This window comes from Homalodisca vitripennis, chromosome X, assembly GCF_021130785.1.
Source record: "Homalodisca vitripennis isolate AUS2020 chromosome X, UT_GWSS_2.1, whole genome shotgun sequence".
Taxonomy (NCBI): Eukaryota; Metazoa; Arthropoda; class Insecta; order Hemiptera; family Cicadellidae; genus Homalodisca; species Homalodisca vitripennis.
The window spans coordinates 138,991,096-139,009,360 of NC_060215.1; the positions used below are offsets into that span (position 1 = coordinate 138,991,096).

The 18,265-nt window shown below is 34.4% G+C and overlaps 1 protein-coding gene across 4 annotated transcripts in view; it reads right to left on the minus strand.

Moving 5' to 3' along the window:
* Positions 1-18,265, minus strand: part of LOC124369909 (nascent polypeptide-associated complex subunit alpha, muscle-specific form-like) — a 183,801-nt gene that overhangs the window by 5,027 nt on the left and 160,509 nt on the right. For 3 of the 4 annotated variants that reach the window (XM_046828080.1, XM_046828081.1, XM_046828082.1), the window contains 5 exons: positions 17,756-17,842; positions 11,923-12,076; positions 7,639-7,773; positions 3,534-3,848; positions 649-764 (listed from right to left, as the gene is read on the minus strand). In XM_046828080.1, the coding sequence (XP_046684036.1) occupies positions 649-764; positions 3,534-3,848; positions 7,639-7,773; positions 11,923-12,076; positions 17,756-17,842 (807 nt within the window). The remainder of the gene's footprint in view (positions 1-648; positions 765-3,533; positions 3,849-7,638; positions 7,774-11,922; positions 12,077-17,755; positions 17,843-18,265) is intronic. The other variant, XM_046828079.1, reaches the window with a different exon arrangement.

The following is an 18,265-nucleotide window of genomic DNA, read 5'->3' on the forward strand; positions in this document are numbered from 1 at the left end:
ACTGCCCTACACTAATGAAATGAAAAATTCTTCATTCATACAGGCAGAGGCAAATTTATACTGATCTCCGGTTCTACAGAACAGCTCTTTAATATTGGTTGTGACATTGGTGTGCATAAAGGTCTGTTTTTACTGGACTGTTTTACTGTCGGAAACCCTTGTGATAGTTCGCACAAACAACTGCCTTCGCAACACCGCTTTCGAGACCTTGTGTGTCCATTTAGACTTGCATTTTTACTATCGGACACAAAAATTGTGCAATTTCTTGTTGCAAGTAAACGTAGCTATACAACCATCTGTTTTGTTAAACTATTATATATAATATATATATATCTCAAATATTAGATTTATTTTTTTCATTATAAGGAATAACACAATTCCTACCAAAAATTAAGTGCTGCTTTGAAATTGCCTTTTAGCAGACATTTAATGAAAAACATAAATATATGCATTATAAACTGAATATGACGACAACTTAAAAATTACAGTTTTGTATAAATATTAAACTATACAGTCCGAGGCATTTTCCCATTTTGTTGTCATTTTCATTAAATAACTACCAGTTACATGTTTAGGGTAGCTTTGGGACAACTAGAGTACATATATTACTCAAATTGCTAAACAGTTCTACTGAAGAGATGGACATACCTCAATTCTTCCTCTCTCCTCCTCATCTCACGAAGTTCGTTTTGTATTTTGTCCTCTGCAGATTTATAACCGGGTCTGGTGCCAAGGTTAATTGGTTCCTCTCCTTTCTCCTTACTCTGCGAGACAAAAAAATCAATATCACAATCTAGTGTAAAAATATAACTTCGTTAGGTACGGTACACTTGGACAAAAAAGAAATATGCCTTGTTTTTATTCATAGTTTTTAGGCTTGGTCCAAATGCAATTGTTTTTGGTGCTGTTATTTACGTGTAATTCAGAAGAAACAGACAAAATCATATTGTTATTTTCCCATGAAAACTTATAATACTTCCACTACCAAAAAGTAATGGAAGTAACTTGGATGATGTAGGTGTATGACTAATTGTATGAAGTGGATCACTGTCATTTTAATCCACATTAATCATCTTGCAAAAAGTAAATAAATCATTATAAAGGTATGGAATACGTTGCAAGTGTACTCCATCATCTTAGCCAGAAGCAAATTTTTACAAGGAAGCCATAGCACAGCATGGTAATCAGCAATGTACACTACTTTACCTTAGCTTGTATGACAGGTAGATCTATTTTTGAAAGAAATGGTACACAATTATAATATTAACCCTATGCACTCGAAGGCAGTATTTATAGTTTGTTCTTGGAGCTGGTATGGCCAGCTCTACTGGCCGCCGCCATTTTGTTGGAAGCGCAGATTAATTTTTACCATAATGTTACCTCAGCTCGTATGTCCAGCTGTACTGGCCAAGATAATACGTCCATAGCTCATAAGGCCAGCGCCATTGGCCACTAAACAAAAGTTATTTTCTAATATTCTCTTTGTTTTATAATAAATGGTGAGTACTGAAACCTATCTATTTAGTTTTAAAGTAATTTTTAAATAAAGAGGTAAATTTTAAATTAGCTTATAATTCTTCACTAAACATTGATTGTGCAAATAAGATGAATGACATGTAGTGGGCTTATATACTAAAGTGATAGAAGGGATAGAAACCTAGAAAATTTTACTAGAAGACGTGTGCTAATTATTCTTGACTACACATAGGTATTTATGTTAAAAAGTTTTATCCTGTAAAAAAAAGTAAAGACTGAGAAAAATGTTAAACAGATCATGTTTGAGTATAACATAACTTTAAAGTCCTACTTTATTGACTTATCTTGTTACAAATATACGTAAAAGAGTGAAATATCCAAAATGTATCTGAAATGTATCTGTATGTATGTACAAAAATGTTATCTTTGTATTATAAAGATTCATTAAAAATAAATTTTAAATTATTTTTCACTTCTTCTTTAAACTTATAATTCATTTAATTATATTATATTCATTTAAATTAATATGTAAATAACGCGGAATAAATTGAAAAATAATTCCGATCTGGGGAGGGAAACAACAAATATGGCCGCTGAGCTGTCAATGAATGTAGCGTGGCCATCTGTACTGGGCGTACAAGTTGCTAGGACAAACTACAGAAAAACTAACTAGAGCTGTCCACAACCTTGGTGTGGCCAGTGCTGCTGGCCTTTCAAGCGCAAAGGGTTAATGTTCTTTCCTTGTGGTATTTATTTAAGTACTGAACTACTTTGACTTGAAGGTCCAAACCTACTATGAAAGTAAAGTTACTGATGAGATTCAACAACCATACACTTCTTTACAGACCGATAACTGGATAAGGTTCTCAATCTTATTGTTCTTCTTACTCTTACATTACAACTGATCTGTAATAGATCAGGAACTCAATATTAAAGCCATAAAACCAATATGGTTCTATAAGTAAATTATCAACCAGTAGCAACAATAACAGTAAACACTATTGTGAAACAAACATATATCCTTATTACTTTAGCACACATACAAGTGAAGTAAGTTTTACAATTTGAGATTATACAGAATCTGATAACTAAATACACAGTTAACAGAAATACAGAATTAGTTAACTTCAATACACAGTTTTTTCACAAAAATCAAGGTGACCTACCTTAAATAAAAATACCAAAGCCAAAGTTTTTTTAGTTTGAAGTTTTTTGCCAGGTTTGTCTGAAACGACAAATTGATGAAAATTTTTGGTAGATTTTCCTGATTCAAAATATTTGCTTGAGGTACCCAAGGGGTTGACTGAGTCTGAATCAGTTCAGATTAAGGATGCGTAGTTTCCGTATTAACAGTTCTCAATACAGCGGTTATTTTCACTCGATTTCAATAGCAATATTTTCCAAGTATTTTATTACACCATAATTATACTACAACATAAAATCATAAGTGCTTAAAATATGTTTGGGAAGTCACAGTATTTTGTAGGTCTTTACTCCATAATAAATTAAATATAAAAAAATATATAATTACTGTAGAATAAAGAAGAATTGTTAAAAGAAGTCTGTTTTCCGGCCAAGTACTGTACTACCATTACCATTTGAAAATGTTGTGTTTCCAAGAACTCCCTTTACGAGCATCCTCTAAAATGTTATGTGTACTACAAAGCACGTTCTATTGGCCACAAAATATTTTCATATTTTTTTTCTACCTGCATTCATTAACAAACTACCAGGAGAAGTAAACTTTTTTTATTGCCTGGTATACACAAATTTTGTAATGAAGTGTCTTGTGACAATTACATTCTCATTGTTTGTCAAAAGCCTAAATAAATAGTGTGTTGTCCTTACTAGACTTCTATGAAGCAAGGACTTTTATGCAGATTAAACAACTAAACTAAGAAAAATATTGGTTATAATACTATTTGATTATAGACAATTTTGGAAGATTTCAAAAATAATCAACAGAGCTGATATGATTGTACGTATGCAACTTAACATTGTTTTCTACCTTACATTTGAGCTAAATACAAGATCCAAGAAATGTAATATGACACTACCTGCACGACGGATGTGAAACTTATAAACGGTTCAGTCAGCAGGCTACTGGGTGAGATAGCGGGGGAGCGGAGTGGTGGCATTGTGGCAGAGGTGGGGGAGAGGCGGGGTGTTGACCCCATCTTGCCCCTCGACGCCAGGAACCGCTTCATTAGCCCCTTCTGTTGAGGGTTCTGGATATATATCTTGGGCGAAGCTCCTGCACTCTTCATCACAGGAGTTCTCGGAGACTGCAAAGGTGGTGGTGGGCTGTCCTTGTTGTTGAACTCGATGTTGAGAGTTGTGGGCTTCAGTTTTCTCTCTACAGGGGCCACCTCCTATTGAAACAGATTAATTCCTTCATAAAAGAAATAAAAGACATTTTATAATAACTAATGCTCACAACTGAAAATAACTTACTAGGATGTTAATAAGTAATTCTGATTACAGAGAAAAAGTCAGGAAAATTGTATTGTACTAGAATAAACACCTAGTACACTAAGGTCTTCTGTGCGGCAGAATGACAGGTTGGAAGGTGGAGAAGAGATGGGTGAGGGATTGTATGCCCAGATCCCATTGTACAGTTACCATAAGTAGGATAATGAGCATTACTTCAGTCATACCAGCCAAAGGAAACAGGGATAGGTTCTCCCTAATATTTGGGCTAGCTACCCTCCCACTCCATCTTCCCCCGCAGTAAACTAGATCTTTCAGTCAATTTATCTTTTTAGCCCAATATCTTGATATTTGCGGCTAGTGCCGTTCCTGAACATCTCTTGGGTTGCCTAGATGTTTGTGACAGCATCGGTTTTATAAGAAATATAAAACAGTCAAAAGCCAACCTTCCTACAAAATACATTTTAAAATTGCAACCATAGGTATGTATTTTACCTACAAATTTCTTTTGATATTCCACGAATGAATTCAATTGAATTCATCATAAGGAATTGTCTCCACCTTAGTCATATAAACTTAAATATAGATTTTCCAACCAATGTTTCATAGCTTTACAACCTTTTTACCTATAAACTGACTTTTAACTGGTTTTGATAAAAAAAATTTAATAATAGGTCTGTCCGAAGAGTATCCGACCTGCGTTTATAGCTTTAAGCCAGATCGCACGAACAATCTCTGGCTGAACATCATGGGTCATGCACATCGCATTGTGTACTGTTGAAAATGACAAAAAGAACTGATCAAAGAATTTGCATCAAGTATTGCTTTAATTTCGGCAAGAGTTGGACGGAAACAATTGAAATAATACAGAAAGTCTTTGGGAATGAAAGTATGGGCACAAAAACAGATAAAAGAATGGTATGGCGGTTTAAAAATGGCCACACATCTGTTGACAGTGACCCTCGTTGACAGTGTCCGACCTTCACTGACAACAACATCGGAAAACATCAAGCGAGTGCGACTTGCGATTGAAGGTGATCATCAAAGACTTTTAGTGAACTTGAAAATGATCTCAGAATAACAAAAACTACTGTTTAAGAAATTTTGAATAATAGTTTGGGCAGGACTTGCGTGTGTCCGAAATTCATTCTGAAATTGCTCACAATCGAGCAGAAAAACCTTCACTGGTCCTAAGGTAATCCTCATTTGCTTTCAATAATCATTTGCTTAACTTCTATATCAAAATGGAAGTTAGGGAGCAACTAAAAAATGTTTTTTGATGGGATGACCAATACCTCAAATGAAAGATCTTGAAATTCTACCTTCAATTGAACGTATATTGGCTGGAGTCCACTTTTTCACTCTTCTTCCTCGTTATCCAAGACCTTTAAAATTAGTTGTCTTACAAAGAGGTTGTTAATAGTCTTTTACTTACCCCCACAAACCCAAGAGGAAAAAAAATATTTTCAAAATTTAAGGTCAGCAGTACTTCTGAGACACCCAGTATATTGTGCAGTACCATACAACACTATAATAAACACCAATAAACTAGCAAAAGTGAGACAGGAGACGCTCAGTGAAATGCGTCGTCAGTACTAATGGTGTATCAAGTTCATGACATCAACTCATTGTGTACATAACCATAATGAGTTACGGGTATACCAAACATTTTTGTTAAACTAAGATACAAATTTCCGGTTCACACCGGGTCGAAACATTACTTACACTATTAAAGTCTTAAAATATTTGCGACTCCCTGAGGAAAGCCACCTGCAGTAAACAGATGTTAAGCAGAAATAGATTCTGACACATTTGACTGAACAATTTACCATTAAAAAGAGGGAGAGTTTACATTTTCCTTATCGGCAGTAAGCATCAACTGCACACTTCACAGATTGTTCATTGTGAAAATGGAGTGTGCACAATAGAAACCCTTTTGTGCAACACACTCACTAAAATGTGGCTCTGTAGTGAATCTTACTAGTGTGAATTTTACTGATTAAATTGTTTTGAGCTTCCTATATTATTAATTGTCTCCTATATTATTAATGGTTTTGAAAACAAAGAAGAGATATGCACTTTATTGTTGGACCTTAGTAAAGCTTTTGACATTGTACCTCACTCAGAACTCATTGAAAAGCTTAACCATTATGGACTCGGAGATGTTGAACTATCTCTTTTTAGTTCTTACTTGTCTGATAGGTACCAGTTTGTCAAACTAAGTGGCCAGAACTCTGATCTCAAGAGAGTGACTAGGGGGGTTCCCCAGGGCTCTGTCCTGGGCCCCTTTTTGTTCGTCGTCTTCATTAATGACCTCCCAAAATTTCTACCAAACAAGAGTATCTTATATGCTGACGACACTACTTTGATGTGTTCTAGTAAACTTCCTGAGCTTAATCTTGTTATGATGGACTATATGAAAGAGAGATCCTACCTTTGGTTTACTGCAAATAGTCTAAGAGTTAATGAGGATAAGTCAGAGGAAATAATATTTAACCTAGGTGTCAACTCTGTAAATAAGTCTGTTAAGTTACTAGGTCTCCATCTTGACTCAAGGCTTACATGGAGAGCACATACTGATGCCTTGTGTGCTCGTCTATGTAGAGTTATCTTTTTACTTAAGAAACTTAAACTTTGTACTAGTTGTAATTTAGTTTTAAAGGCTTATTTTGCTCTTTTCCACTCTCACCTTCTGTATGGCACCCTTCTCTGGGATGGATCTAGTGGTGCTAAAGAGGTTTTCTTGTGCCAAAAGAGGGCTGTGCGTACAATTTTTAATATTAGCTATAGTGACACCTGTAAACCATATTTTATAGAATATGATATACTTACGCTTCCTTCAATTTTTATCTTACAAATTTTATCGTATGTAAAAGAAAACTTAGAATTATTTAATTTAAGAAGCTCAGTCCACAATCATTATACTAGAAACCAACATTCTATTGATCAGACGTTTGCTAGACTATCTAAAACACACGGTGCATATCTTTATTTAGGCGTAAAACTCTTTAATAAGTTACCATTAGTTGTAAGAGACATTTCATGTAAAGATTTTAAGAATTCAATGACTAAATGGTTAAAAGGAAAAGCTTTTTATTCTGTAGAAGAATTTTATTCCTGTAGTATAAGTGATTGCATTTTCATGTAAATTTTGCTATGTTGATTTTTATGTGCCATGTGATTTATAAACTCTTTTGTTGTAGGCTATTTTAATTTTAATTTAATTTTTGATGTTAAATTTTAATTTTGAATTTTGAATTTTAAATTTAAATTTTGATTTTAATTTTTAATTTATTTATGTGCTCCTATATGTTGGTCATATTTATATATTTATTTAGGCCTACTAGTGCTATTCTGACGTTGTCAATACATTGTTTTGTGGGATGACAATAAAGATTCTTGATTCTTGATTCTAAAGTATTATAAGGAGATAGTGTGAATGTGTAAAATTCCCATGTTGTCCATATAAGGGAAATTCACAGGTCATTGTTGTGTATTACAAGAATATATTTGGCTAAGTTTTGTATGTAGTTTTGATGTTAAGCAATATTGTATCAAAGTAAATGTGACGATTATTTTCCAAAATATGAATGTTAAAACCAGAAAGTCATGGTTATTGTTGTGTCTTGTGTTGCGTCATGAAACTAACGGTAATTATTTATTATTTTTTGTGATCTTTTTACGAATCATGCTTTTCTTATGTGCTAAAAATATGTAGAAATAATGTGTCACCTTCTCGGAAGTCCAACGTTTAAGCTCTTTCTCCCTCTCAGTAGCCTGCTCGATCTCCTGCTGCACGCGCTGTGTGGCAGGTGACACACGTGTGTTAGCTGCACGCCGCACAGGCTCCACCTTCTTTTCAGGTTCCTGTACATGCAAAAACTTACATCATTCTAAATCCCATTTTTCTGAAGAAGAATGTCACATTGGACGGAGACATGCATATGCTGAGTGTCCGTACTTTTGTGGATTCTAGACCTGGCCTGTGAAAACAATAGTACAAGTAAAATAAAGGGCCAAATTATTACTATGTATATTAAGTCCTTACAAATGTATTGTAGTTTGTACTCAAAACCACAAGTTGCATTGTTTTTTAGTACTTCAGCATTTAAAGTTAAATATATGAACATTACATGTAAATTAACATGAATAATCACTGTGAAATATTGTACTAATATTTATTGCAAAGAATACTGTAATGTATAATGTAAAAGTATAGATCCTTTCAATTACACCCACTAAAGTGCCAGTCCTTTGCCACCTAGATGAGCTGTAGTTCTCTGTCTTGTTATATTTACACGTGCTATTATAATTTTAATAAAAGAACATCTTGATGATCTAATAGCTACTCAAAAGACGAGTCAAGACGTGTCTCAAAACAAGACAAATGAGATCTGTAACTAAGTACCGGATAGAAGTACTAGAAGATACTGAATTTATATAACTGTAGAATGACTAATCTTAAGGTTATAGCTCGAGGTTGAATATACACAAAATATAGCTACAAAGCTAGAATTTCTTGTACAATAGTTTCCCTGAAATAAATTAATGATACAAGTAAATCAAACATTGTTCGGAATCAGCTGATTGCCAAGAATATTTTCTTGAAAAACTGAACATAATTTCAGTTATAAATTATTTGAAAAAACTATTACTAAAATTAAACAGTGTGTACAATAAATGATTCCTTTAAGTAAAGGAATTATAATTTAGTAAAATTTTAGCGTACATAAACAAACAAATTGTGAGGATTTCCAAGTCATAAATTATTTACTATACATACAATTATAATAACAACAAAAACCTTTCACACTTTACTACAAAATCAATAATTTTATAGAATAAATATAATATGATATAGAATAAAGAATAGGAACTCTTTAAAAGTACAAATTGTTAAATTTCAGTATATAATGTTTCAAATTAAATTATTTTCATTTTTCGGAGAGAAAATATTGTTGGCAATAGACAGATCATGAAATTAGATGAATTTACTAATGTCATAAATTGATTCCAATAGAAAACAATTAAAGAAATTCTAGTTTTTGTAAATATCAGTTGGTAAAATATTCATATAAAAGGCATGTTTTGTGATTTTCACAAAGTGGTTTTATTTCAAAAATTAAGCAAGCTTTATTGAGGTCATATCAAGAACACTGTGTATGTGTATGTATAGAAACACAAACTGTATGTATATAAACATTTAGTTGTCTATTGCATTATGTTCATTAACATTTTACACATATGATCAAGATGTATAAAAAGGATAACTTGGTTAACCAAAGCAACATTACTACAATCTTAGAAACTAGATAACGAATTTGATAGGTAAAATAGAAACCTATGTAAAAGTTTACTTGAATTTTGCTGTAGAAAGTTGAGATTTTTCATCAAGAAAATTTAGTTTATAATTTGACCTATCCATCCCTCATGAGAAAACATTACACTGAGCAATAAAAAACCATGATAACTTATTTAAATGTTTATTGGTTCTTAACATTTAAGCAGTTTAAGTTTGTATTTAGGATTGATAAAAATGTTGTCCATGATAACTTGTTGTAAAATAAATTGTTTTCATGATATTTAAATTTTGTATTTTTACTCTAATTTTGAAAGAGATGAAGATAACGATTTATACTTTTGTAATAAGGCAGTTGATAGTGTAGTAAATAAAAAAAGTGTGAATTTGGAACTTCCAATACTTAAAAAAATAAATTTTGCGTTACAATACACACAGGGCGAATGAAAACTAAGTGTTTTATACATTTTTAACACACATCTCACATTTTCAATCCCAATAAATAGCTGAGGAAAATCCATAAACACCCTATAGAAAAGACTTGTGTTTGAAGTAGCTTTACTTACTGGATTAAATCAAACCATTCGAAAGCTGATGCTGAAATAAATATTTTTTTAACTGGAAATAAGTGAAAATCATCATGAAAATCAAACTTTTTATTAAGGAAAGAATATTAACTTGAAACAAAGAGAAGCTACTGTTACAAGAATTTTTGCGTTAATCACCGACTCATCTAGTATAAAACTTGTTTTCCTCAAATGAAGGGCAAATTGGATAGTTATCCTTCATCATAAATTGATTGTTACTAGTTTTTTCATGATCCTTATTATTAATAGTTTTTCTGTGTGAGGCTCCATTATTGTTTCTGACACAGGCAAACAATCAATAATTTATTTAGAAATGGTACGCATAAAAAATATTTTTAATACTTGAATCCAGTAAGCAAAAGAACAACACACTTTACCCATGTAGAAGTAATTGCTAATGGAAGTAGGTGCTACTGAAGTCAAATTTGGTACAGAAAGAACAAACACTTCGAGTTTCTTTTTTCCAAAATAGAAAAAACTCACGACAATTTTTCAAAGGAAAACTGATAACAACACAGTACCAACACGAAACAGCTGAATATCTGAATATAACACAAAGAGAGGCGTAGAACAGTGGTACCAACGTAAACTCCAGATACGTCATTTAAACAAGGAACTGCTCACAATTTTACATTTGCTGTACAAATATTGTCGTTTGCAAACTACAATGATTAACATTTAAAACTTCTAGAACATCATTACTTCATACCTCCATAACAGTAAGGGTATACGAACTAAACAATACCCAAGGTATTACACAAAAGCACTGAACAATGTCTTCTAAACGAATAAATAACTATTCTGAATGTGGGAGAAACACAGAGTAACTGCTTCCAGCACAGTAAATGCAGATGAATGCAGAATGCAAAGAGTGTTTCACACCAGTTTGTATTGACAATAGTTTACGCAGGAAAGAGGCTCTTTGCTTGTTGAAGGTTAGAAGCGGCTGACAGATTTTATGTGGGAAACTAAGAGCAGTTGTCATAGGTTAGGGATAGCTGACCACTACTGCTTCTTTCCACACAGTACAAGTGCTATACTAACAGAATAATCCCAACAGCATTTCATACACAAATAGTTCTCTTCGTTCATTCTAAATTCACAACCATGCAGCTTTGTTCCTGTTATTACTATACCTATAAATATCACACTTTAAAATAAAAATGTTAAGAAATTTAAAAGTCCTTGTTTACAGAAATATTCAAAATTAGAAGTTCTGTTGCTACTATTTTTTAGAGAAATATAAAATGACGTTCTGTAACGTCAATACTGTTTAGTAGCCAACACATGTTTGCGAATGGGTTAAAACTTCAGATCCTAAGATTGTAATCTTTTGTTGTTGTGGGAACAAACTATGGGTAAACAATTAAGATTCCCTAACAACCAGTACTGGGAGTGGGAAATACAAATGTAGGACTAAGTAGTTCAGTTCAGTAGTTCATTTGATGGGCACAAAAAATCAAGTTACGTAAAATATATTTTTTTTTGAATACTGAGATACTAATGAAAAATCCTTCTAAGCACATGTTAAACTATTGTAATAAGAATACAAGGGGTAAGCGCACTCGTTTTAACACAGGGTTTGTTCAGTTAACTTTAATCTAAATAACTTGTAAACGTCACATCGGTGTATCGTTCCAACAATCGGTGACCGACACGGACATTACAGTCAAATTTTGCTGTGATAAAGCCACTTTGTTTACAAACGATCTATTGACTAGTGTATCAAGTTCAATAATACTTCGATACTCAAGCTGTATTTGACGTTGTTGTTGAAAAATGCAGTTTTTTTCATACAGTTAGGAATAGATATTTAATATATACAGAGTGTGTTCCGTTGTTCAATGCAGTTTTATTCGTACAAAACTAAAACAATCGTTCATACTAATGATCTTTCCGAAAACAAACGAAAAAAGTATTCTACCTACTATTTGAGAAAGATTAAATTTTTATATTCATTTCGTACTTTACAAAAATAGACTTTTATTAAAATAACGATATATTATTAAATAGGGTTCTTTGCTAACAGAGGTTATCTAGTTGGCAGTTGTTGGGTTAAAAAAGTTGGCTAGAAATTCCAGTGGCATTGACAAACTGTTACTTTGTTGTGACTAGACTTTGAGCACTTACCGCAGGTGGAGGAGTGGGGATGACCGCTGGTGGGATGCTGGTAGAGGGCGACACTGCCAGGGGAATTGCAGAGATACGCTTCTCTCGTCTCAACTCCTCCTCCCTCTCTCGTGCAAGTCTGATTTCCCTCTCAATCGGGGTCTCTTTTTCATGTCTAAAAATGTGTTCAATTCGGATTTAATATATCATGAGAACAGTGTATCATTGAACATTTAACAATAGTCAATTTACATGACATATTAGTGTATTGTGAGGAACAATAATATTTTATTGCTATTGAACAAATTATTATTTGTACAACATTTTATTTTGAAGTGTTTGATATTCTGTAAAAGTTCCAAATAGCTCATGTGAATAAAGTGTAGTACATTTACAAATATTTTAACTGTAGGATTACCTTGATAGGTATTTATACTATTTGTAACAAAATTAAATTTGTCATTAATAAAAAGTACTTGCTAAACTGTAAAAATAATTTTGCTTGAATTAACTATCTCTAGTTACTCTACTTATATTCCTAACAATACATTTTATTTTTAAGGCTTAGTAACTTTTATTACATTTTCATCCCAAAAATCAAGTGCACACACACTAATAAGAAACCAAAACTTTTGAAAAAAAAAGTAACATTACTGCAAGCTAAAATACTGTATTTTATTAATTAATTAAATAGCTTCATGAGCATAGTATAATCATTTACGTGTTTTGTGAAAATGTCTCCATTAAAAACCAAAAAAATTATTTTCCACAGCAAGAAAGAAAAACTCAAATTCATAAAGTTATTAAATATTAAAAAATGCCTCTGTAATGCTTAAAGTGGTCCATTCCTTCCATAATATGGTACTATAGAACCATCAATAAGGCAGGAGTTGACGGCTAGAACTAATAAGAACTTGCACTAACTACGTTTATTGGGACAAACCTAACCTGTCATGGGAAAGTAAGGACAACATTTCTAATACATATTCATTGAAATACATCATGAACCGTTTAGTACATAAGTGGTAATAAATAGCTAGGAGGTACCTGTGGGTAACAAATGAAAAAATTTAACTTATGACAGAACAGGTATCATGAAATATCTCATTCCAAACCAGTCTCTTTCTCTTGCAATTGTTACTACAATTAAACTATACCACACATTTTCAATGAACAAAATATTATTGTATGCAGATATTTATGAAAGAATCTAAACTCAAATTTGAAAAATAATTAATTGTGTGTGATTAAAAACCGGACTGGTAACAATCAATTAACATAAAAAGAGAGAAATAGCATAATATGTGAAAGTAAAAATAAGTTTGAGATTTACTACTAATTCATATTATCTACATTAAAAGGGATGAAATCTGGCAATACATTAAAACAAGGTAACAAATAGTTCAAAATGACCCATTAATGCAATTTAGGCTAAGTGATACTCAAGCAGTGTTAAACCCCAATGCAGTGTTAGTCATGAACGATGAATGATATGTTCTAAGTATGGTTAGGTTAAGTAACATTCAGGTAGTATTAAACAACAATCACAGTAATAATTTTATTCGTGAACTGATTAAGGTTTCACTCAAGTACCATGTGTTACAATTACCAGCGATAAACGCCATTCAGGTGCAAGTGATAATCGTTGACTGATATTCTGCTCATCTGATTTAGGTTATGTAATACTCAGGTAGTACTAAACACCAATCACTGTGCTGGTGTTAGTCATGACCTGACTGATATTCTGCTCATGTGATTTAGGTTATGTAATACTCAGGTAGTACTAAACACCAATCATTGTGTTAGTGTTAGTCATGACCTGACTGATATTCTGCCCATGTGATTTAGGTTATGTAATACTCAGGTAGTACTTAACACCAATCACTGTGCTGGTGTTAGTCATGACCTGACTGATATTCTGCCCATGTGATTTAGGTTATGTAATACTCAGGTAGTACTAAACACCAATCATTGTGTTAGTGTTAGTCATGACCTGACTGATATTCTGCCCATGTGATTTAGGTTATGTAATACTCAGGTAGTACTAAACACCAATCACTGTGCTAGTGTTAGTCATGACCTGACTGATATTCTGCCCATGTGATTTAGGTTATGTAATACTCAGGTAGTACTAAACACCAATCATTGTGTTAGTGTTAGTCATGACCTGACTGATATTCTGCCCATGTGATTTAGGTTATGTAATACTCAGATAGTACTTAACACCAATCACTGTGCTGGTGTTAGTCATGACCTGACTGATATTCTGCCCATGTGATTTAGGATATGTAATACTCAGGTAGTACTAAACAACAACCTCTGTGCTAGTGTTAGTCATGACCTGACTGATATATTGCTCATGTGATTTAGGTTATGTAATACTCAGGTAGTACTAAACACCAATCACTGTGCTGGTGTTAGTCATGACCTGACTGATATTCTGCTCATGTGATTTAGGTTATGTAATACTCAGGTAGTACTAAACACCAATCACTGTGCTAGTGTTAGTCATGACCTGACTGATATTCTGCTCATGTGATTTAGGTTATGTAATACTCAGGTAGTACTAAACACCAATCACTGTGCTAGTGTTAGTCATGACCTGACTGATATTCTGCTCATGTGATTTAGGTTATGTTGTATTCAGGCAGTGTTAAAAAGCAATCTCAGATTTAGTATAAGCTTTACATTTTGCTCGTATTTAATATCTCATCACATCAATTGCTGAAGAAACCTTGAAGAGCAGTCAACAGGACAAGTCAGGAACTGTCAGACCTAGCATGCCCACCATTGCTTTCCCAATGACAGAGCTGGAACCAACGACCGAGAGTGAACTTCGGAGGATCGTCGGTGCAATGAAGAGCAAGACCTCATCAGGACTTGACGAGTACTCTTCTAAGATCGTCAAAACCTGTCTACACGAACTGATGGTGCCTTTGTTTCACATAATAAACCTTAGCCTTGTCGGTGGTCGCTTTCCCAGTAGACTGAAAACCGCCAAAGTAATTCCTTTGCACAAGAAAGGAAACAAGCACGAGCTTGGGAGTTTCAGACCAATCTCCCTGGTGTCTACCTTTTCCAAGATCATCGAGAAGGTCGCTCTGGCCAGGATTGAAGATCACCTGAAGAAAAACAACATCGACTTAGAGAACCAACACGGCTTTCGTAAGAAGAGGTCAACGATGACAGCTCTGGTTGAGTTGGTGGAGAGCATCCTTGAACACCTTGAGGATGGTGATGATATTGTCAGCATCTACCTTGACTTAAGTAAAGCCTTTGATTGTCTCAGTCACGATCTCATTTTGCGCAAACTGGAAAACCTTGGATTTAAAAACGCGGCTTTGTCCTGGTTTGAAAGTTACCTGCGGGGTCGGGGACCAACTCGTTAAACTGAGGCAGAAGATCAATGGAACACTTACGGCTGTCAGATCATCTTTACTCCCAGTGACCAGGGGCGTGCCTCAGGAATCCGTCCTTGGCCCGGTCATCTTCATACTTTTCACCTTAGACCTTCCGGCGCACATAGAGAACTTTGCCAAAACGATCATGTATGCCGATGACACGGTATTGGTGGCAGCCAACAGAAATGTCGAAGAGCTAGAATTGAGGTCATTCATATCCCTCGAGCTTGCCGTCGAATACTGTTCTGGAAATGATCTAGTGTTCAATGAAGGTAAAACCAGACAGCTCATAATGGGCAAGAACAAAGAAGAAGTTGCTGGAATCCCTAACATCGATTCTGTTCAAGCCATTAAACATCTAGGGATTACACTGGATGTCAATCTTAAGTGGGATGAGCACGTCGAGGTCCTCTGCAGGAAGCTGAGCAGTAGTATTTATGCCCTGAGACGCATTAAAGCTGTCAGCACAACAGAGGCGGTTAAAACTGCCTACTCGGCTCTTCTGGACAGCCACATAAAGTATGGCATAGTGCTCTGGGGTGCCACAGCACAACGCAATTTGCAGCGGGTTTTAGTGCTGCAGAAAAAGGCTGTGCGTGTGATGGCTGACTTGGGGTGGAGGGTGAGTTGCAGGCGGGCGTTTGTTGAGTGGGAAATTCTTACTGTAATAAATGCCTACATTCTAGAAGTGGTGACAACAGCCTGCAGAATCAGTCCACCAAGAAATGAAGACCTCCCACCAACACTACACTCGTCGTGCCCGTGACTTCAACCTACCAACGCATCACAGCAGAAGATTTGAAGGCAAGCCCTCTTACATTGGCGCCAAACTGTTTAACCATCTGCCAGAGAATATTAAGATGTCCAACCCTGAGAAGCTGAAGGCGGTGCTACACCATTGGCTCCTGATCAACCCCTTCTACAGTGTGGAAGAGTACCTGGACTGTCACAACCGTGACTCCTAACTGTGAACTTTTTTTAATTTTTTTAACTGTATGTCTTTTATCAGTTTTAAAAAATGTTTTGTTTGACGCCATTTCAATCTTGAAGATTGTCAATAAGATTTCTCTCTCTCTCTCTCTCTCTCTCTCTCTCTCTCTCTCTCTCTCTCTCTCTCTCTCTCTCTCTCTCTCGTGACACATTCTGTGATAGTCACACAGTGTAAAAAGCCAATCACAGAGCTAGTGTTAATCATGATCATACTTGGTATTCTGCTCAAGTAACTTGGGTTATGTAATATTCAGATGATGTTACGCAGCAGTCACTGTGTTAGTGTTAGTCATATCTTAATTTATTCCTTGCTGTAACAAAAATGTCATTTGGAAAATTTACCTGTATTTTTTAATTTATTAAAGCAACCCACTTTCCGAACAAGCCTCATACTTACAATTAGGGGAAGGGGGGTTTGATGTTTATTGTCCAACACAGTCTCAAAGCTCAATATGGCTTCTCATTACAAACAATTCTCGGTTGCTTGTCCTTATGATGAGGACAGGCTTGCTTTGATTAAGAAAATCATCGCTTTAATGTTCCAAAAAGAGGATAGTTAAAGACTAATAGCAATTTAAAACAGTAACTTGTGAGTTGCGTGAAATAAAATCCGAATACTTTTTTACCACCTCCTGAATAATGATGCTGTTATTCCTGCATAAATGTTTTTCATATTGAGGACCTCAAAAATTGTGCAATGCATTTATTTCTGACAACATGGAGAAATAGAACATGAAGTCTGTGATCTCTGGTCTGAATTTGGATAAAGGCAACTGGACCTAGGCTTAAAGAAGATGTATCCTTCCTACTGTAGACAGCTATGCTTAACATAACTGCTTCAAAGCCAACACTTTTACACTTATTTTATTCAGGAAGATGAAAATTCCTGAAAGGATCCAGAATGTGTGGACGATTATAGTGTACCAAATTTTTCAGAATTGGAAATTCAAATTTTGATCTAGATTTTATAAAATCATCCTAGCTGAAACTCTATAATTTGGTATAAACAAGAAATAAACAGAGGTGACATAGATCTAAACGGATGCACAAAAATACAGAATGTATAAGTTTTGAGCATTTGAAAATTTTAAAAAATTAATGAGAGAGTAACACTTTTGGAAGAGACATAATACAATTTTAAAACAAAGAAAAACTGTTGACTCCTCAAACAGGCACAGAATTAAAAAGCTGTATTTGACAGATCTTAGATTCTAGACACACCAAACTCAAAGCTACAACCTCCAACAAATAATGTGTTGAAGTGTCTAGCACGTATAGATACCAACTACTACACAAGGCCTGTAAGTTTTTATTTTAAGTCCACACCGAACCTTGATTTTTAACCTGTAAATAAGAATGACATTTTAAGGTACAATAATGATATTAGCTGTGAGTAAGCTAGCACAAGGCAGAGGCAGATTAGTGAGTTAGTATGAACATATCAACGGTGAGAGAAGCCTTACCCGGACTCACACTCTGAGTTCCGCACCTCCACTTCGAGGGGTTCAGGTATCAGGGATTGGTCTTTCAAAACACTTGGAGTATTGGTCCTAAGTAATGTTCACAATTACTACAATGTTTCGCTACACACTAGTAATGTTTTACAGATCTTATTAGAGTACAGTGGAGCAAATATTTAAGAATTATTCACAGAAAATCGCACAAAACGATTCAGTATTGTCCCTGTTAAAGATATTTCTACATCCAGAATCTGCTTTGCAGTTTTCATAAATTGGCAATACTCTAATCCCCATAGTTTTCTGATAACATTTTTTTAGATTTCCAAATTTCTACATTTGATTTTGAGTTTCAATGCAGACTCAGAATATATTACTTAAAGTATTATCAAAGCACGTTTGTTTTGGCCCTGTTGTGAATTATCGCCTAAAGTGTTGTGTGCTTAATATGTCTCTCAATCTGAGATTAACAGTTTGATTGGTGAGATCTCTTTACCAAAGAGTGTAAAACCGCAG